The 22,960-nt window shown below is 47.4% G+C and overlaps 1 protein-coding gene across 1 annotated transcript in view; it reads right to left on the bottom strand.

Annotated features, from left to right (window-relative positions):
* Window positions 1-3,065: 3,065 nt before the first annotated feature.
* The window catches only part of LOC137347829 (zinc finger protein 850-like), a 53,095-nt gene continuing 33,200 nt past the window's right edge, over window positions 3,066-22,960 (bottom strand). The window contains exon 3 of the mRNA XM_068012862.1: window positions 3,066-5,272. Coding sequence (XP_067868963.1) covers window positions 4,174-5,272 — 1,099 coding nt within the window. The 3' untranslated portion in view covers window positions 3,066-4,173. The remainder of the gene's footprint in view (window positions 5,273-22,960) is intronic.

Genomic DNA, 22,960 nt, shown 5'->3' with positions numbered 1-22,960 from the left:
TTACCCACACGCTTGGGTAAAGAGAGACAGCAGCTAGAAGTCATTGCTGTAGTGTACTACAATCTGGAACAACAGTCGAAGATGCTACAAGATGAGATTGACGAGATAAATGATTCCACCTGGTGGGAGGACTTATGGAACTGGGGGTCAGACATGCAGATACACCCCTGGTTTAGAATTATCTCCCATGTCCTGATAGTGGTTTTGGGTATCATGGTGTTAGATGTGACCTACTTAATTTGGCAACTTTAGAAATTAATTAGGCGATGTAAAAGGATGTATGAACACAGGTTGGACAGCTTCCCGAAAAGCAAGTGTTCGAACTTGCTCTAGAGAAGGAGAGACAATTAGTTATGCCATAAAAGGGTAATTGTATAACCTTTTCATATATACTTAAAGTGAGCAAATGAATGATCAATGTACTTTAAGAATGAAATTGTATTATGTTTGTCCAATCGATTATGTAATAGTGATGCTTAAATGAAATTGTAATTGTACAAGTGTACTACCTTTTATGTTGTAAACAAGTAATTGAAGCCCCTGCAAAACTTATGATTTAACAGAGTACCGCGGGCCCCTCCTGTGGCACAAGCAGGCAACGTATTGAGTGTGACTCCTCCGGGTGTTGAAGGCTGTTTCTAAACAAGTAGAGACCATTAAAGGCACCTAGGTGGGATCAAGGGAATGATTCTTAAAAGTGTTTTGAAGGATCAAAGGAGGGGACTGTGGGAACAGAACTATTGGGGACATTTAAAGTGAACTAATCAATTAAGTATAGCCTACTAACAAAATAACTTTGGAGCTGCAGAGACAGCTTATCAGAAATGACTTCATAACTTCAGGGCTGCAGAGGCAACTTATCAGCAGAAACTAACAGGACAGCTGCAGACTGCTTAATAATAACCCTTTGTACAACAGTCAGCCTAAAGGTTCACAAGGAGATAAGGGGATGGGAAACTAGATTAAGAAGTTAAAAACAAGTTGACAAGGCAGTACCCCAATCAGGCCCCGACACCAAGAAACTGCAGAAGTTTGTAGACCAATTGGGAACAAAGAGTAGCTGTTACTGATTTGTATAAATAACTATAATAAGGCTTGATTTGGCGCGAAGTGTTCAGTTCGGGGGGGGGGGGGGGGGGGCAGTTAGTTCAGGGTGTGTGGTGCTTTTAGTTTTAGGTTAGTTCATTGTTAAGTTTTCTGAAGATTTAACAATTAAGTACTGCAATAAAGTTTCTTAAAGCTACAGTCGGACTTCGTCTCCTTTCGTGTAACCCATGAGATCAAAAAAACTGAGATCCAACAGTGGCCAGGTATGGAAAGGGGCATAGCTAAGTATTGCCAGAGATGTGCGACCTGTGCACAATATAACGCAAGGGGGGGGGGGGGGCTTTAAAAATCAGAATGCCTCACCAACCGAGGCCGAAGGGACGTTGGGAAAATACACAGATAGATTTTACAGGACACCTCCCACCGAGTCAAGGAAAAAATTACTGTCTGGTAGTTATAGACCAGTTCACCCAATGGGTAAAAGCTTTTGCAACCACAGACTGTTCCGACAGCACTGTGGCTCGGACATTTGCTGAAGAAATAATACCACAGTGGGGGCTACCCCTCCAGATAGACTGACCAAGGGACACATTTTACTGGAAAGGTTATCAAGTAGAATTGTACCTTACTGGGCGCAAGACAGAAATTTCATATACCCTTTCATCCACAGAGCTCCGGGATCGTGGAATGAACAGGACACTTAAGACCACGTTATATCAAAAGCAATAGTTGAGGCTGGTAACGGCTGGGCAGACTTGTTGCCCAGTATCATGATGAGACTGAGGGCCACACCTAACTGGATGACTGGACTGATGGCATTTGAGCTAATGGCGGGACGAGCTATGAGGTTGCCAAGGAAGTGTAAGTGCAGGGAGCAACAACATGGGCCCTGTAAAAGAACGAGTTAGGAGATTTGTTAAATTGTGTAAACAATTGCATGAGCTGAGGTGTGAGATTAATGATCAGCAGATTATTAGAGATATGGAAAAGGACGAAGTACAGGAAAGAAAAAATATACCGGGAGTAGGAGATCGGGTAATGGTCAAGATTTTACTTGAAAAGGCAGGTTTAGCATCCAGGTGGCAAGGACCCTATGAGCAACACTTGCGCATGCGTGGATATGAGAGGAAAGGGTAGATGAAAACATTGGACCCAACTTAAACCCTTTAAAGGCACAAAGGATAATAAGGACTAACCAGTGATGACCATCGTCCTCTGTGATTTCTCCCAACAGGAAAATGGTGAATTGGAGAGATGGGATCATCGCAGCCATCCTTCTGGGAACTGTGGCAGCTTGGGAAAAGCCCCTGGTACTTATTGGAAACAATGCATATTTGCATCCTGGTTAGTAGGTACAGCTGCCCAAAGGAGGCCGTGGAGAGTGGGTAAGGAGACCCAACATCTGGATATTGGACAGGTGACTGGAGACAGCCATCAGGTCATCTTGATTAGTTTGAGAAATGGGACAAGAAGGTATCACTGTCCAGATCGGGTCTTTTGTTCTGCCTGCCAAATCCATGGTCCACCTGTCGAGAGGAAATAGCATCTTGGCTGTATGAGCTGCAGGCTGCGGTAACTCCTCTTATTGCCAACACATACGCAAATCTAACGACCTATACCAGCAGCACAGGACAATACTGTCAAGAACTATGTAAAGATGTTGTTAATTGTTTGGGTTGTAGTGATATGCAATGTTTTAAATTCACTACAGATTTCTGACATAAATAATCACACATCCTGGGTTGCCAAGGAAACAGTCAGAGGGCTGAGATCCGCAGCACGGGGAATGGAATGTGTCCTAACAGTTGAAGAAGAGGTATCAGCTCAATTCCACTTTCCAGTTAGTACGACCTGAGAGATCATTAACATGGAAAATAAGAGATATGAACACCCAAACTAATTTAACAAATTACACAAGATTTCATGTTTTTACTCTCATTATAACTAAACTAAAATAAATCCCCAATTAACTAAACAGTGCTTTGTAAGTGGCTGACACGTCAAATTACAAACAAAGGTATTTTCTATATTTATTCAATACTTGGAATACCTCACACCATACTTATACAGTCCTTTATGATGACAAAATCCTTTGCGGTTAAATATTCCAAATTTATCCCAGTTACAATGGGCTGGATCTCCAAGACGTTAAAAAAAAACAGTATTTTCCTTCGCTTACTTCTGACCTGGACATCCGTAGACAATGTGATTTCTGGTTATCCTATGGGCCCTTTACTCCTCCGCAAACTTCAAATCTAAAAAAAAGTTCCAGTTTCAATAACCTTTTGCTGTATATCTTCAGAGAGCAGGCGTTCGCTCTCTCCAACTGCCCCTGCTGGGTGCCTTCACTTACAGCTTCCCTTGAGGCCTCATCCCGATGGGTTCTCTTCTTACAGCCTGTTTGAGGCCACAATGTAATGATTCATTCCTTACAACCTGTTATTCTCCAGAAAGTCTGTTAAATTTATCTGGTCCTAGAATTCAATAGTTTATTCTTCTTCTCCGAAATGCAAAGAACCAGAAGTCTAGTTTCACAAACCTACTTGGCCTTTCCACAGCCCCAGCTGTTATCGCCTGTCAGTTCATTTGCATGTTCCCAATGGCTGACCCCTTGTTTTACAAGCCATGGGAGGACAAAACCCATCGTTCTTCAGGTGTTAGTACTGTAGTCTCTGTTGTTCAGAAAACAGTCTTTGATCTGGTCCCTCTATTATTCTGGTAACCTTTTATAGAGCAGAGGTATTCCATATTGAAATTCTAAAAAGAAAAAAAATCACAATCCATAATCACGTTATAAGGACCAGTGTTCCTAACACCAGTTCACATCAACCGAAACAAACCGCGATTGTGGTTTAGTTGGTACCATTGTCGCCTCCAAGTTAGCAGGTTGTGGGTTCAAGTTCCACTTCAGAGAGTTTGTCGAGTACAATTGGCTGCCGTGTTTTCTACATTAAAACAGTGACTACACTTCAATCATACTTCATCGCTTGTAAAGCGCTTTGGCTTGTCCTGAGGTAGTGGAAGGTGTTGCATACGTGCAGAACTTTCTTTAACTGTCAAAATGAATATGGTTCAGTCCTGGATGTGATTAACAGCAGCAATAACAGCAGAATCCAACCCTTGCAGTCACTTATGAGTGCGTTGGTGTTTCAGCAGGTTGGATGACTGAGTGAATCCCTTCCCACACATGGAGCAGGTGAACGGCCTCTCCCCAGTGTGAACTCGCTGGTGTCTCAGCAGGGTGGATGACTGAGCAAATCCCTTGCCACACATGGAGCAGGTGAAAGGCCTCTCTCCAGTGTGAACTCGCTGGTGTTTCAGCAGGGTGGATGACTGAGCAAATCCCTTCCCACACTCTGAGCAGGTGAATGGCTTCTTCCCAGTGTGAACTCGCTGGTGTTCAGTGAGGTGGCCTGATTGCCTGAACCCAGTCGCGCAGTGAGAGCACCTGAACGGTCTCTCGTCAGTGTGAACTCGCTGGTGTGCCCGGAGGTGGGATGAACGGGTGAATCTCTTCCCACACTCAGTGCAGGTAAACCGTCTCTCATCAATGTGAGTGCACTGGTGTGCACTGAGTTCAGATGATAGGCTGAACCCAGTCCCGCAGTGAGAGCAGCTGAATGGTCTCTCTTCAGTGTGAACCCGCTGGTGTTTCAGCAGGTCGGATGAACGGGTGAATCCCTTCCCACACACAGAGCAGGTGAACGGCCACAACCCAGTGTGAGTACACTGGTGGACAGCGAGGTGAGATGATCGCTTGAACCCAGTCCCGCAGTGAGAGCACCTGAATGGTCTCTCATCAGTGTGAACTTGCTGGTGTTTCAGTAGGTCAGATGAACAGGTGAATCCTTTCCCACACTCGGAGCAGGTGAATGGCCTCTCCCCATTGTGAACTCGCTGGTGTGCCAGCAGGTGGGATGAACAGGTGAATCTCTTCCCACACATGGAGCAGGTGAACGGCCTCTCCCCAGTGTGAATTCGCTGATGTGCCAGCAGGTGGGATGAACGGGTGAATCTCTTCCCACACTCCATGCAGGTGTACGGCCTCTCCCCAGTGTGAGTACGCTGGTGTACAATGAGGTGAGATGATTGCCTGAACCCAGTCCCACAGTGACAGCACCTGAAGGGTCTCTCATCAGTGTGAACTTGCTGGTGAACCAGCAAGGTGGATGAACGGGTGAATCCCTTCCCACACTCCGTGCAGGTGAATGGCCTCTCCCCAGTGAGAGTGCGTTGGTGCATCACCATGTCTGCTTTTAAAAGTATTCTCACATTCAGAACATATAAAAGGTCTCTTATCACTGTGAATGTTCTTATGTGTCAGCAGGTGTGATGAACAAGTGAATCCCTTCCCACACAGAGCAGGTGAACAGACTCTTCCCCAATGTAAACTCACAGGTGTGTGTCAGCAGAGCAGATGACTCAGCAAATCCCTTCCCACAGACGGAAGTGGTGAATGGCCTTTTCACAGTGAGAGTGCATTGATGAACATCCAAGTCAGATGGGTAACTGATTCCTTTTCCACAGTCCCCACATTTCTATGGTTTCTCCTTGGTGTGGGTGTCCTGGTGTCTCCTCATGTTGGATGATCAGTTGAAGCCTCATCCACACACAGAACATGTCTCTGTTTTCTCCCCGCTGTGAAAGGTGCGATGATTTTTCAGTCTGTGTAGCTGCTTAAAGATCTTTCCACAGTCAGTGCACAGGAACACTCTCACTCGGGTGTGTGTGTCTCGGTGTTTTTCCAGTCACAATGACGTTTAAAATCTTTTTGCACAGACAGAACAGACAAACATTTCTCCTTCCACATTCAAAGGCTGATGATATTCAGGTCCTGATGAATCGAGTGACTCTGTCAGATCTTGATGTGATGTTTGGTTTGAGTTTCCAGTCTGCAAATCCTCCCCTAATATCCTGTAAAAGTAGTTTACAAAAGTCATCACTGTCAGTCCAGGATAGAAATTCAGAACAGACAATTCTAGTTTCTATGGAACATTCTTTCCTTTCTTGTTCCCCCAAACATGTGATCCAGTCAAAGTAAAATAAGTCAAAATTAGCAACGAAGTCGCAACAAAAACAAAGGGAACCTGTCCAACTGAACCAGAATGTTGTTCCCAGTGGCTATGTGTGACACTGTACTCTGAGGTATCCACCGGTTGCAGAAGGTATCAAGTGTGTTCCCTCTCCAGGGCCACCAGGGCACAGACAAGACCACAGAAGAGAGGCCAGCAGTCAGAGTGACATCCCCATTCCCAACATAGTCCCTCTGCATCCTGGACCTACACATTGCTGTTTTAACCATGTCCAAGAGCAGCTCCAGAAGAATATCCTCCGACTTACCCACCCCCACCCCCCTCCACACTGAGTGAAAGATGTGATTGCATTAGAGAGGGTACAGAGGAGATTGATGAGGATATTGCCTGGACCGGAGAATTTGAGTCATGAGGAAAGATTGGATAGGCGAGGGTTTTCTTCTTTAGCACAGAGGAGGCTGAGGTGAGACCTAATTGAAGTATATAAAATTGTGAGGGGTTTAGATAGGAAGGACCTATTCCCCTTAATTGAGAGTCTATAACCAGGGGGCATAGATTCAGGGTAAGAGGTAGGAGGTTTAGAGGGGATTTGAGGGGAAATGTTTTCACCCAGAGGGTGGTGGGGATCTGAAACTCACTGCCTGGGAGGGTGGTACAGGCAGTAACATTTAAAAAATACTTGGATGTTTACTTGAAGTGCCCTAACCTACGGATCAACAGCTGAAAAGTGGGATTAGGCTGGATGACTACTTGTCAGCCCCACGGACACGATGGACCAATTAGCCTCCTTCTGTGCTGTGTTGAGGAGCAGCCCCTTCAGGTCAATCGACAGGGGCTGCAACCACTCGCACTGAATATATCCATGGCCCATGGACTCCTCTAGGCTGTTCCGCCTCAGTCCGTGCTCAGAGCACAGTCCAATCTCGCACTGGTAGACTGGGCTCTTCCAATTGAGGATACCCTCCATCATGCTGTGTGGCACTACCACCGTGCTAAATGGGATAGATTTCAAACAAATCTAGCAATTCAAAACTGGGCATCCATGAGACGCTGTGGGCCATCAGCAGCAGCAGAATTGTACTCAGCCACAAACTGTAACCTCATGGCCCAGCATATCTCCCACGCAACCACTACCATCAAGCTGGGGGATCAATCCTGGTTGAATGAAGAGTTCAGGGGGGCATGCCAGGAGCAGCATCAGGCATATCTCAAACTGAGTTGTCAATCCGCTGAAGCTACAACCCAGGACTACTTGCGTGCCAAACTGTGTAAGCAGCATGCGATAGACAGAGCTAAGCAATCCCATAACCAACGGATCAGATCTAAGCTCTGCAGTCCTGAATGGTGGTGGACAATTAAACAACTAACTGCAGAAGGTGGATCCCCAAATATTCCCATACTCAATGATGAGAGAGCCCAGCACATCAGTGCAAAAGATAAGGCTGAAGCATTGGCAACAAGCTTCAGCCAGAAGTGCCGAGTTGATGATCCATCTCCGCCGCCTCCTGAAGTTCCCAGCATCACAGATGCCAGTCTTCAGCCAATTTGATTCATACCATGTGATATCAAGAAATAAATGAAGGCACTGGATACTGCAAAGGCTATGGAATCTGACAACATTCCGGCAATAGTACTGAAGACCTGTGCTCCAGAACTTGCCACGCCCTAGACAAGCTATTCCAGTACAGCTACACACCGGCATCTACCTGGCAATGTGGCAAATTGCCCAGGTATGTCCTGTACACAAAAAGTAGGACAAGTTCAACCCGGCCAATTACCGCCCCATCAGCCAACTCTCAATCAGTAGGAAGGTGTCATCAACAGTGCAATCAAGCAGCACTTGCTTAGCATTAACCTGCTCAGTGATGCTCAGTTTGAGTTCTGCCAGGGCCACTCATCTCCTGACCTCATTACAACCTTGGTTCAAACTTGGGAAAAAGAGCTGAACTCAAGAGGTGAGGTGAGAGTGACTGCCTTTGACATCAAGGCAGCATTTGATTGAGGATGGCATCAAGAGCCCTAGCAAAACTGGAGTCAATGGGAATCACGGGGAAAACTCTCCGCTGGTTGGAGTCATACCTAGTGCAAAGGAAGATGGTTGTGGTTGTTGGACGTCAATCATCTTAGCTCCAGGACATCACTGCAGGAGTTCCTCAGGGTAGTGTCCTAGGCCCAACCATCTTCAGCTGCTTCACCAATGACCTTCCTTCAAGCATAAGGTCAGAAGTGGGGATGTTCGCTGATGATTACACAATGTTCAGCACCATTTGTGACTCCTCAGATACTGAAGCAGTCCGTGTAGAAATGCAGAAAGAACTGGACAATATCCAGGCTCGGGCTGAGAAGTGGCAAGTAACATTCGCGCCACACAACTGCCAGGCAATGACCAACTCCAACGAGAGAATCTAACCATCGTCCCTTAAGATTCAATGGCATTACGATTGCAGTGTCCCCCACTACCAACATCCTGGGGGTTACCAATGACCTGAAACTGAACTGGAGTAGCTATATAAATGCCGTTGCTACAAGAGCAGGTCAGAGGCTCGGAATCCTGCAGCGAGTAACTCACCTCCTGACTCCCCAAAGCCTGTCCACCATCTACAAGGCACAAGTCAGGAGTGTGATGGAATACTCTCCATTTGCCTGGATAGGTACAGCACCAACACTCAAGAAGCTCGACACCATCCAGAACAAGCAGTCCAATTGATTGGCACCCTATCCACCACCTTCAACATTCACTCCCTTCACCACCGTTCACTGCTGCAACTCACCAAGGCTCCTTCGAAAGCACTTTCCAAACCCGCGACCTGTATCACCAAGGACAACGGTAGCAGGTACATGGGAACACCATCACCTGCAAAATCACCTCCCAGCCACACACCATCCTGACTTGGAACTATATCACCATTCTTTCACTGTCACTGGGTCAAAATCCTGGAACTCCCTTCCTAACAGCACTGTTGGTGCACCTACACCCGAAGGACTGTAGCGGTTCAAGAAGGCAGCTAACCACCACCTTCTCAAGGGAAATTAAGATTGGGTAATAAATGCTGGCCTAGCCAGCGATGCCCACATCCCACAAACAAATAAAAAAAATCTACTGAACCTTCACTGTACTGCCTCCAACGCAAGTCTATCCTTCCTTAAATTATGGAGACCAAAACTGCACACTGGCATCTACCTGACAATGTAGAAAATTGCCTAGCTATGTCCTGGCCACAAAAAGCAGGACAAATCCAATCTGGCCAAATACCGCCCCATCAGTCTATCGCGATCAGCAAACTGATGGAAGGTGTCGTCGATAGTGCTATCAAGCGCCAATTAAACAGTAACAACCTGCTCACTGATGCTCAGCTTGGTTTCCGCTAGGGCCATCCAGCTCTTGACCTATTTACAGTCTTGGTCCCAACATGGACAAAAGAACTGAACTCCAGAAGTGAGCGAGAGTGATTGTCCTCGATATCAAGGCAGCATTTGACAGAGTATGGCATCAAGGAGCCCGAGCCAAATTGAAGTCAAACGGAATTGGGGGGGAAATTCTCCACTGGTTGGAGTGATACAGAGCACAAATGAAGATGGTTGCCGTTGTTGGAAGCCAATTATCTCAGCCCCAGGTCATCGCTGCAGGAGTTCCTCATGGTAGTGTCCTAGGCACAATCATCTTCAGTTGCTTTATCAATGACCTACCCCCCAACATAAGGTTGATGTTCAGTACCATTTGCAACTCCTCAGATACTGAAGCAGTCCATGTTCCTTTGCAGCAAGACCTGGACAACATTCAGGCTTGGGCTGATAAGTGGCAAGTAACATTCATGCCACACAAGTGCCAGGCAATGACCATCTCTAACAAGAGAAAATCCATTCATCTCCCCTTGATATTCAGTGGCATTACCATCGCTGAATCACCCACTATCATTCTGGGGGTTACCATTGACCAAAACCTGAACTGGAGCAACCACATAAATACTGTGACTACAAGAACGGGTCAGAGGCTGGGAATTCTGTGGCGAGTAACTCACCTCCTGCCTCCCCAAAGCCTGTCTACCATCGACAAGGCACAAGTCAGGAGTGCGACTGAATTCTCTCCACTTGCCTGGGTGAGTGCAGCTCCAACAACACTCAAGAAGCTCAACACCATCCAGAACAAAGCAGCCCACTTGATCAGGATAATAAAAGCAAAATACTGCGGATGCTGGAAATCTGAAACAAAAACAAGAAATGCTGGAATCACTCAGCAGGTCTGGCAGCATCTGTGGAAAGAGAAGCAGAGTTAACGTTTCGGGTCAGTGACCCTTCTTCGGAACTGACAAATATTAGAAAAGTCACAGATTATAAACAAGTGAGGTGGAGGTGGGGCAAGAGATAACAAAGGAGAAGGTGCAGATTGGATCAGGCCACATAGCTGACCAAAAGGTCACGGAGCAAAGGCAAACAATATGTTAATGGTGTGTTGAAAGACAAAGCATTAGTACAGATTAGGTGTGAATACACTGAATATTGAACAGCAGCAAGTGCAAACCTGAAGAAAAACAACCTGAAAAAAATAGTGGGTAAGCAAACTGAACAAACTAAGATGAAATGAAATAAATGCAAAAAAAAGATTGTAAAAAATGTAAAAAGGAATGTAAAAAAAGGAAGAAAAAATAACTAAAACATTTTTTACAATCTTTTTTTGCATTTATTTCATTTCATCTTAGTTTGTTCAGTTTGCTTACCCACTGTTTTTTTTAGGTTGTTTTTCTTCAGGTTTGCACTTGCTGCTGTTCAATATTCAGTGTATTCACACCTAATCTGTACTAATGCTTTGTCTTTCAACACACCATTAACATATTGTTTGCCTTTGCTCCGTGACCTTTTGGTCAGCTATGTGGCCTGGTCCAATCTGCACCTTCTCCTTTGTTATCTCTTGCCCCACCCCCACCTCACTTGTTTATAATCTGTGACTTTTCTAATATTTGTCAGTTCCGAAGAAGGGTCACTGACCCGAAACGTTAACTCTGCTTCTCTTTCCACAGATGCTGCCAGACCTGCTGAGTGATTCCAGCCACTTGATCAGGACCCCATCTACAATCATTCACTCCCTCCACCATCGACACACAGTAGCAGCAGTGTGTACCATCTACAAGATACACTACAGCAACTCACCACACCTCTTTCGACAGCACCTTCCAAACCTGCAACCTCTTCCATCGAGAAGGACAAGGGCAGCAAACACATGGGAACACCACCATCTGCAAGATCCCCTCCAAGCCACACCCACCCTGACTTGGAAATATATTGCTGTTCCTTCACTGTCGTTGGATAAAAATCCTGGAACTCTCTCCCGAACAGCACTGTAGGTATACCCGCACCAGATGATATGCAGCAGTTCAAGAAGGCACCACCTTCTCAAAAGCAAATGCTGGCCTTGCCAGCGACACCCACATCCCAAGAAATGAATAAATTATCCCAGGTGTGGTCCCACCAAACATGGGCAAGTTAAGCTACAGGAAAGGAAGCTCAGTAATTTCCATCTTTGACACATTATGGGTATATCCTGACAGGACAAAAATCACAAATGTTGCAGTCCTCTCAAAGGCAGAGCTCCCAGGTGTGTGGCACTAATCAATCAGAGGCAGCTTCAGTGGATTGGTCACGTCTGCAGGACGGAAGATGGCCGCATACTCAAGGACCTTCTGTATGGTGATGTAGCTGGGGCCAGACGACCAGTGGGGTGCCCAAAGTTCCGCTTCAAGGATACAGTCATGGAGTCATAAAGTTATACAGCACAGAAACAGGCCCTTCGGCCCATCGTGTCCGTGTCCGACATCAACACCTATCTATTCTAATACCATTTTCCAGCACTTGGCTCGTGGCCTAGTATGCTATGGCGTTTCAAGTGCTCATCTAGACACTTCTTAAATGTTGTGAGGGTTCCTGTCTCTGCCACCCCTTCAGACAGTGTGTTCCAGCTTCCAACCACCCTCTGGGTGAAAATGGTTTTCCTCAAATCCCCTCTAAACCTCCTGCCCCTTACCTTAAATCTATGCCCCCTGGCTATTGATACCTTCGCTAAGGGAAAAAGTTTCTTCCTATCTACGCCGCTCTTGATTTTGCATACCTTAATCAAGTCCCCCCCTCAGCCTTCTCTGCTCTAAGGAAAACAACCAGAGCCGATCCAGCCTCTCTTCATAGCTGAAATGCTCCAGCCCAGGCAACATCCTGGTCAATCTCCTCTGCACCCTCCCCAGTGCAATCACATCCTTCCTATAGTGTGGCGACCAGAACTGTACACAGTACTCCAACTGTGGCCTAACTAGCGTTTTATACAACTCCATCATAACCACTGATGAAGGGTCTCTGACCTGAAACGTTAACTCTGCTTCTCTCTCCACAGATGCTGCCAGACCTGCTGAGTGTTTCTAACATTTCTTGTTTTTATTTCAGATTTCCAGCATCTGCAGTATTTTGCTTTTATTGTCCATCACAACCTCCCTGCTCTTATATTCTATGCCTTGGCTAATAAAGGCAAGTATCCCATATGCCTTCCGAACCACCTTATCTACCTGTGCAGCTATGGACAAGTGCACCAAGGTCCCTCTGTACTTCCTACGGTCCTACCACCCATGGTATATTCCCCTGCCTTGTTAGTCCTCCCAAAATGCATCACCTCACACTTCTCAGGATTAAATTCCACTTGTCACTGCTCTGCCCTTCTTACCAGCCCATCTATATCGTCCTGCAATCTAAGGCTCTCCTCCTCACTATTTACGACACCACCAATTTTTGTGTCATCTGCAAACTTACTGATCATACCTCCTATATTCACATCAAAATCATTAACATACAGTACAAACAGCAAGGGTACCAGCACCACTCCCTGCAGTACACCACTAGTCATAGGCTTCCAATCGCAAAACCAACCCTCGACCATCACCCTTTGCCTCCTGCCACAAAGCCAATTTTGGATCCAATTTGCCAAATTGCCATGGATCCCATGGGCTCTTACCTCCTTAACCAATCTCCCATGTGGAACCTTATCAAAAGCCTTACTGAAGTCCATGTAGACTACATCAACTGCTTTACCCTCATCTGCACTTCAAGTCACCGCCTCGATCAAGTTAGTTAGACATGATCTCCCCAACAAAGCCATGCGACTATCCCTGATTAATCCCTGCCTCTCCAAATGGAGATTAATCGTGTCCCTCAGAATTTTTTCCAATATTTTCCCTACCACTGATGTTAGATTCACCAGCCGATAATTAGCTGGTTTATCCCTGCTACCTTTCTTGAATAATGGTAAAACATTCACTGTCCTCCAGTCCTCTGGTACTTCTCCTGTGTGCAGAGGGGATTTGAAAATTTGCGTCAGAGCCCCTGCTACCTCCTCCCCTGCCTCACATAACAGCCTGGGATACATCTCATCTGGGCTGGGGATTTATCCACTTTTAAGCCCACTAAAACCACAAATACTTCCTCCTTTTCAATGTTAATTTGCACAAATACATCACAATCCCCCTCCCTGATCTCTACACCTACATCATCCTTCTCCATAGTGAACACAGATGAGAAGTAATCATTTAAAACCTCACCTACATCCTCCGGCTCCCCACACAGATTGCCACTTTGGTCCCTAATGGGCCCTACTCTTTCCCGGGTTATCCTCTTGCCTTTAATATACTTATAAAACGCCTTGGGATTTTCCTTTATTTTGCCCGCCAGTGTTTTTCATGCCCCCTCTTTGCTCTCCTAATTACTTTAATTACCCGCCTACACTTTCTATACTCCTCTCGGGCCTCTGCTGTTTTCAGCCCTCTGAACCTGCCAGAAGCCTCCTTTTTTTCCCCCTTATCCAATCCTCTATATCCCTTGACATCCAGGGTTCCCTGGACTTGCTGGTCCTACCCTTCACATTTACGGTAACATGTTGGCCCTGAACTCTATTTCCTTTTTGAGTGACTCCCACTGGTCTGATATAGACTTTCCTACAAGTAGCTGCTCCCAGTCCATTTTGGCCAGATCCTGTTTTATCATATTGAAATCGGCCTTCCCTCAATTCAGTACCTTTATTTCCGGTCCATCTTTGCCCTTTTCCATAAAGTACCTTAAATCTTACAGAGTTATGGTCACTATTCCTGAAGTGCTTCCCCACTGACAAGTTCTACCACTTGTCCAGCTTCATTCCCTAAGATTAGGTCCAGTACCGCCCCTTCTCTTGTAGAACTTTCTACGTGCTGGCTCAAAAAGCTCTCCTGTATGCACTTTAAGAATTCTGCCCCCTTTAAGCCTTTTGCACTAAGTCTATCCCAGTTAATATTGGGGAAGTTGAAATCCCCTACTATTATTACTCTATTATTTTTACACCTCTTTGAGATTTGCCTACGTATCTGCTCCTCTATGTCTCCCTGACTATTTGGAGGCCTGTAGTACACTCCCAGCCAAGTGATTGCCCCCTTTTTGTTTTTAAGTTCTACCCATATGGCCTCATTTGAGGAACCTTCTGAGATATCATCCCTCCTTACTGCAGTAATTGACTCCTTGATCAATAGTGCAATGCCACCTCCTCTTTTACACCCCCCACCCCCTCCCGTCATGCCTGAAGATTCTATACCCTGGAATATTGAGCTGCCAGTCCTGCCCCTCCCTCAACCATGTCTCGGTGATAGCAAAACCATCTTCCCATGTGTTAATCAACACCCTCAATTCATCTGCCTTACTTGTAAGACTCCTTGCGTTAAAGTAGATGCAATCCAGCCTTGCACTATTCGCTTGTGCCTTAACAGGTCTATATTTGCTCTACCTTCCAGACTGACTTAATTTCTCTTCTATATTTGGCTGTGCATCACCCCCTACTGTACCTCCACTCTGTATCCCATCCCACTGCCAAATTAGTTTAAACACCCCCCAACAGCACTAGCAAACCTCCCCAGCAAGGATGTTGGTCCCGTTCTGGTTCAGGTGCAACCCGTCCAACTTGTACAGGTCCCACCTTCGCCAGAAACTGACCCAGTGATCCAGGAAACTAAAGCCCTCCCTCCTGCACCATCCCTTCAGCCACGCATTCATCTGCTCTATCCTCCTATTTCTATACTCACTAGCACGTGGTACCGGGAGTAATCCAGAGATTACAACCGGTGAGGACTCCTGCAACCGTGACATGAAGGCCCTAAATCTCGACTATCACACCTGGGAGTCACGAGCTGGCGAAAGACAGAAATGGACACATCCTGTGGTCTGGCGTACACTACCATGATGACCAGTTGCTACGGCAACTTGGCAACAGACGGCAATGCCAAAAACAACTTAGAATATCACATGGCAGATTCATGTGCGACACTTGTGGCAGAACCTGCTTCTCAAGAATTGGCCTTCACAGCCATTCGCAAAGGTGCACCAAGACAAGACACCCCACCTAAATGGATTGTTTGCTGCATGTCCATCATCTTTCGTAGATGGAAGGATGCCAACCATTCCGGCCCCACATCACTGTAGCAAGACTTCATAATTCCTGAACACCAACCCCCTGGCAACAAAGGCCAATGTACCATTTGTCTTCCTAATTGTTTGCTGTACCTGCATGCTAACTTTTTATGTTCCTTGTACAAGTTCACCCAAGTCTCTGAGCATCAACATTTACAAGATTCACACCTTTTAAAATGTATTCTGCTTTTCTATTCCTTCGACCAAAGTGAACAATCACATACTTCCCTACATCATACTCCATCTGCCACCTTGCTGCCCACTCTCTTAACCTGTCTACATCACTTTGCAGCCTGTGTCCTCCTCACAGTTTACATTTTGACCAAATAGTCATTTAGTAGGACAGAACTTGAGTATTGCTGAAAATAGAGACATGTTGTTGAAGCTTTTCATCTTGCACTCATCAGGACAATCGCTAGAATAACCAAGCTTGGCAGTTAACTGTCAGTCACCGTAAACTGGTGCATTCGCCGTGGCAACACTTCTGCCAATCAGAATGCATTTGCCAACCAATCAGCACTCTCTTCTCAAGCAGAATAAGTTGTTTTCCCTTACATTGGTTATTCTTGTGATTGCCCTGATGGCTGCAAGACAAAAAGCTTCGACAATATGTTTCTATTTTTAGCAATTTTGACCAAACTTTGTTTCAACAACAACTTTAGACGCATTACTCTCTGCCTCTTCAGCTAAATCATCAATACAGATTGTACAAAAGGATCAGAGGTGGATTAATTCTCAGGTTTACACTGCCAAGGGGTGGATTGATGCTCATGTTTACAGGACCCAGGGTGCATTAATGCTCGGATTTACAATGCCCAGGGATGGATTAATGTTTGGATAACAGGACCCGGGGTGCATTAATGCTCGGGATGACAGGGCCCAGGGGTGGATTATTGGTCGGGATGACAGGGCCCAGGGGTGCATTAATGCTCGGGATGACAGGGCCCAGAGGTGGATTAATGCTCGGGATGACAGGGCCCAGGGGTGCATTAATGCTCGGGATGACAGGGCCCAGGGGTGCATTAATGCTCGGGATGACAGGGCCCAGGGGTGCATTAATGCTCGGGATGACAGGGCCCAGGGGTGCATTAATGCTCGGGATAGGGCCCAGGGGTGCATTAATGCTCGGGATGACAGGGCCCAGGGGTGCATTAATGCTCGGGATGACAGGGCCCAGGGGTGCATTAATGCTCGGAATGACAGGGCCCAGGGGTGCATTAATGCTCGGGATGACAGGGCCCAGGGGTGCATTAATGCTCGGAATGACAGGGCCCAGGGGTGCATTAATGCTCGGGATGACAGGGCCCAGGGGTGGATTAATGCTCGGGATGACAGGGCCCAGGGGTGGATTAATGCTCGGGATGACAGGGCCCAGGGGTGGATTAATGCTCGGGATGACAGGGCCCAGGGGTGGAATAATGCTCGGGATGACAGGGCCCAGGGGTGGAATAATGCTCGGGATGACAGGGCCCAGGGGTGGATTAATGCTCGGGATGACAGGGCCCAGGGGTGGATTAATGCTCGGGATGACAGGGCCCAGGGGTGGATTAATGCTCGGGATGACAGGGCCCAGGGGTGGATTAATGCTCGGGATGACAGGGCCCAGGGGTGGATTAATGCTCGGGATGACAGGGCCCAGAGGTGGATTAATGCTCGGGACGACAGGGCCCAGGGGTGGATTAATGCTCGGGACGACAGGGCCCAGGGGTGGATTAATGCTCGGGACGACAGGGCCCAGGGGTGGATTAATGCTCGGGACGACAGGGCCCGGGGTGGATTATTGGTCGGGATGACAGGGCCCAGGGGTGGATTAATGCTCGGGATGACAGGGCCCAGGGGTGGATTAATGCTCGGGATGACAGGGCCCAGGGGTGGATTAACGCTCAGATTTACAGGGCCCAGGCTTGGATTAATGCTCGGATCTACAGGGCCCAGGCTTGGATTAATGCTCAGATTTACAGGGCCCAGGCTTGGATTAACGCTCAGATTTACAGGGCCCAGGGGTAGATTAATGCTCAAGTTTACAGGGCCCAGGGTTGGATTATTGCTCGAGTTTACACGGCCTGGGTGGATTAATGCTCAGGGTTTACAGGGCCCGTGGTAGATTTATGAAAGTTCTGGGTCAAAGTTTTAGGTCATGCCCCTTAGTACAAAATTCCCCAATGATTGGAAATAGTTTCTCTCTATCTACCCTCTGTTTCAATTAGTATCTTGAAAACTTTGATCAAATCACCCCTGAACCTTCTAAATTCCAGGGACTATAACCCACATCGTGAGTGATGCATTATAGCAGAAGGGATAGGGAGCAACAGTATATACTTAATAGCACAGTTCTAGACAGTGTGCAAGGACAGAGGGATAGATCGTTGAAGGTGGCAGGACCTATGAGAGAGTAGCTGGCAAAGCATTTGGCAACTTGGGCTTCATAAACAGTGGTGTTGAATGCAAAAGCAGGGAAGTTATGCTGGACCCTTATAAAGCTTTGACTAGGCCACTACTAGAGTACTGCGTCCAGTCTGGTCACCACACTTTAGGAAGGATATGAAGGTCCTTTAGATGGTGCAAGTAGGAGAAGCTGGGGCTGTCCTCCTTGGAGCAAAGGTGGGGAGATTTGATGGTGATGTTCAAATTATGAGAGGTTCAGATAAGGTAGACAAAGAAAACAACTGTTCTCTTTCGCTGTCTGGACAAGGACGAAAGGACACAGATTGAAGTTTCGGGCAAGAGATACAGGAGGGATGAATGGAAGAAGTTTTTTTGCTAACACAGCGACTGTTTGTGACCTGGAACGCAGCGCCTACGAGGGTGGTGGTAGCAGAGACCGTCAATGATTTCAAAAGGAAATTTGATGGGCACTTGAGGGAAATAAACCTGCAGGATACGGGATAGGATGCAGGAAGGGGACTGACTAGATTGTTCTACAGAGAGCTGGCACAGAATCAAAAAGCTGAATGTCCTCCTTCTGTGCTGTAATGATTCACTGACTCAAAGAACAAAGAACAGTACATCACAGGAACAGGCCATACGGCCCTCCAAGCCTGCGCCGTTCTTGATGCCTGCCTATACTAACCTTCTGCACTTCCGGGACCCATATCCCTCTATTCCCTTCCTATTCATATATTTGTCAAGATGTCTCTTAAACGTCGCTATCGTATCTGCTTCCACCACCTCCCCTGGCAGCAAGTTCCAGGCACTCACCACCCTCCGTGTAAAAAAAAAACTTGCCTCGCACATCCCCTCTAAACTTTGCCCCTCGCACCTTAAACATTTGTGTAATTGCTCCTGGTATTTTAACATTTGGAGTCCAGGTATCATTCAGGTAAATCTAAACTGCAATCCCTCCAAGGCCAATAATTCCTTCCTAAGCAGTGTGCCTGGAACTGAACACAGTGCTGCAAGTGTGAACTAACCAGGGCTTTGTTTTTCCAGACATAATAATACCTGAAATCTTTTGCCACAGTCTGAACAGACAAACCTTTTCCTTCAATGTTCAAAGGCCAATGATAGTCAGGTCTTGATGAGTTGAGCGACTGTCAAATCTTGATGTGATGTTTGGTTTGAGTTTCCCATTTACAAATCCTCCCGTTCTAAGCTCCTGTAAAAGGAGTTTACAAAAACTGTCAGTCCATGATAGACATTCACAACATTCTCTCCTCGTGCTTCCCGGCCCAGTATGGTCACACATGCGCCCTGCTGCACATCGTCCCGAGGAGAGGCAATATAGTCCAACACTCGCAGAAACCTCCAAACCAACTACATTACTGGGATAGGGAGGCAGAGTTTCGAAACACTCACCAACACGGCTCCAGTAAAACATCCCAGGAGGAAAAGGGGAAGCAGTGTGTGTACCTGCCCTGATATCCCCCTCCCCAGGCCTGTCAGTCAAACCCCCCACTCCTCCCAGTCCACAGCTCAGCCGAGCAGCTTCCTGCACCTTGAGCCAGCCCTGCCCCAGTTGTGGCCCAGTCTTTGTGGAACCAGGGAGTGGGGGAGGGGGTAACCTCCTGCCCTGTCCCAAATGGTTCCTCCCTCCCCCAGGCCCTTTTATAACGGAGCTAAGTTTCCTTTAAAGCTTTGTCCTTTGATGTTACAGTTTATTAATCCTTAGTTCCTCCAAAAAGAGCTGGAAAGATGGCGGCCATTAACCCGGACCTGTCACCTGGAGAAGTCCGACAGCTGCCGCCCCGCTCGGTGCAATTGCGGGACCGAAAGCTTCTTCCTGGAGGTGTTGAGGCCTACACCGGGTGTTTCTGAAGCCTTCCAGCCACCAGTTCCATCGCTCCCTCCTCCGCCGCCGCTTACCAACTGCAGATGCGACTCAAACACCTGTCCAGCGCCATCACTCCTACTGCGCATGCTCCAATCGCTGTGCCGCACTACGCCTGCGCACTCGATACTTCAAGCCGGTCACCTCTCACCTGAAATGTCTGGGTCGTTGACTGCAGTTTCTGAATATTAGCAAAGTGGGCAGGGCTGGAGGGTCTGGGCGGCCCCGCCCACAAGCCCCGCCCCTCACTCGCTGCGACTGCTTGGAGGACCCACTATCTGCTCGGTCCTCCGGCCCCGCCGCCCCTCTTCCTATTGGTCCGGAGCTGTCGTCAATCAGCCGGTCGAGTTGGGGGCGGGGCGTGAGCTGAGCTGAAATAACAACAAGAAATGCTGGAAATACTCAGCAGGTCTGGCAGCATCTGTGGAGAGAGAAGCAGAGTTAACGTCATTTCTGGTTCTATCTTTGTCATTGGTTCCCAAATGGACCATGACAACTGGATCCTCCCCCTCCCACTCCAGGTTCCTCTCCAGCTGCGAGAGGATGTCCTTAAGCCTGGCACTGGGCAGGCAACACAGCCGTCAGAGCTCCCGTATCTACCCCCCTGACTATACTGTCTCCCATCACTACCACATTCCTCTTCACTCCTCCCACTGGAATGGCATCTTTCACCATGGTGCTGTGGTCAGTCCACTCATCCACCTTGCAGTCCTTCTCTTCATCCGCACAGGTAGCAAGGACCTCGTACCTGTGGGACCTATTTGCTCAAGTTTAGAAGAATTCAAGGTAATCTCAGGTAAACATATAACATTCTTAAGGAGCTTGACAAAGTAGATGCTCAGACGATGTTTCCCCTCACTGTGGAGTGTAGAAAGACTATGTATGTAAGACTTCAGCCATATAGGATTGAGATGAGACATTTTTCACTCAGGATTGCAATTCTTCCCCCCAGAGAACTGTGGATAGTCAGTCATTGAGTATATTCAAGACTGAGAGTGATAGATTTTTCAATAGTAGAGGAAATCAAGCAATATGGGGATAATGCAGGAGTGTGGTTGACGTAGAAGATCAGCCATGATCTTATTAAATGATGGAGCAGGCTCAAAGGACCGACTAGCTCTCTCTTGCTCCTATTGATGTTCTTGTGTTCTGCTCCTGAATGTGCTGACTGTGGCTGGGTTCTGTTCTACACTCGCTGGTTCCCCTCCCTCTCCTCTACTGAATGTGCTGACTCTGGCTGGGTTCAGTTCTACACTCACTGGTTCCCCTCCCTCTCCTCTACTGAACGTGCTGACTCTGGCTGGGTTCAGTTCTACACACATTGGTTCCCCTCTCCCTCTCCATTCCTCTCCTGCACTCGGCGATTTCTCACCCGCTACGCATCCAACACAACCACCTCTGTCCGGCTCCACCACCCACACTGCGTATGCTTCAGTCACTGCCATTGCTGGATACACACATGACCCCAATGGCCAATAGTTTTCTCTCCCGGGCGCAGGAACACTTGGGACGATGGAATGAGGCCCCACCCACTTGGTAATCCCACACCAAGATGGCAGCAAATGCAAATGTGGCACCTGGAGGTTATTGAATGGTTTTGCAGCTTACACGAGGTGTTTTTGTAACTTCCCAGCCCACCTAGTCTCCATTTCTCGTCCATTTACAGATGCTCCTTGACCATTTCCATTTCTCCTTTTTTTTTTTATTCATTTGCTCATGGGACGTGGGCATCGTTGGCTGGGCCAGTATTTATTCCCCAGCCCTAATTGCCCTTGAGAAGGTAGTGGTGAGCTGCCCTCTTCAACCACTGCATTCCCACAGTGCTGTTAGGAAGGGAGTTCCAGGATTTTGACCCAGTGACAGTGAAGGAATGGCGATATAGTTCCAAGTTAGAATTGGGTGTGGCTTGGAGGGAAATTTTCAGGTGGTGGTGTTCCCATGCATCTGCTGTCCTTGTCCTTCTAGGTGGTAGAGGTCAGGGGTTTTGAAGGTGCTGTCGAAGGATCCTTGGTAAGTTGCTGCAGTGCATCTTGTAGATGGTATACACTGCTGCCACTGTGCATCAGTGGTGGAGGGAGTGAATGTTGAAGGTGGTGCATGGGGTGCCAATCAGGCAGGCTGCTTTGTCCTGAACAGTGTCAAGCTTCCTGAGTGTTGTTGGAGCTGCACCCATCCAGGCGAGTGGAGAGTATTCCATGCACTGACTTGTGCTTTGTAGATGTGGACAGGCATTGGCGAGTCAGGAGGGAAGTTACTCGCCACAGAATTCCCAGCCTCTGACCTTCTCTTAAGCCACAGTATTTATGTGGCTGGTCCCGTTCAGTTTCTGCTCAATGGTAACCCCCGGGATGTTGAGAGTAGGGGATTCAGTGATGGTAATGCTATTGAATATCAAGGGAAGGTGGTTAGATTCTTGTTTGAGATGGTCATTGCCTGGCACTTGTGTGACGCAAATGACCACTTATTAGCCCAAGCCTGGATGTTGTCCAGGTAGATAGAGAGAATAGAGAGATACAGCACTGAAACAGGCCCTTCGGCCCACTGAGTCTGTGCTGACCATCAACCACCCATTTATACTAATCCTACATTAATCCCATATTCCCTACCACATCCCCACCTCCCTCAATTCTCCTACCACCTACCTACACTAGGGGCAATTTACAATGGCCAATTTACCTATCAACCTGCAAGTCTTTGGCTGTGGGAGGAAACCGGAGCACCTGGCGGAAACCCACGCGGTCACAGGGAGAACTTGCAAACTCCGCACAGGCAGTACCCAGAACTGAACCCGGGTCGCTGGAGCTGTGAGGCTGCAGTGCTAACTACAGGTCTTGCTGCATCTGGACATGGGCCACTTCAGTATCTGAGGAGTTGCGAATGGTGCGAAATATTGTGCAATCATCAGGAAAAATCCCCACTTCTGACCTTATGATGGAGGGAATGTCAATGATGAAGCAGCTGAAGATGGTTGGGCCTAGGACACTACCCCGAGGAACTTCTGCAGTGATGTTCTGGGACTGAGATGATTGACCTCCAACAACCACAATCATCTTCCTTTGTGCTAGGTATGACTCCAACCAGCAGAGAGTTTTCCCCCCAATTCCCATTGACTGCAGTTTTGCTAGTGCTCTTAATGCCATACTCAGTCAAATGC

Source organism: Heterodontus francisci, chromosome 32 (assembly GCF_036365525.1).
Source record: "Heterodontus francisci isolate sHetFra1 chromosome 32, sHetFra1.hap1, whole genome shotgun sequence".
Classification (NCBI taxonomy): Eukaryota; Metazoa; Chordata; class Chondrichthyes; order Heterodontiformes; family Heterodontidae; genus Heterodontus; species Heterodontus francisci.
Note: the sequence above shows the minus strand (reverse complement) of the source record. Positions and strands in the feature narration are given on the sequence as shown.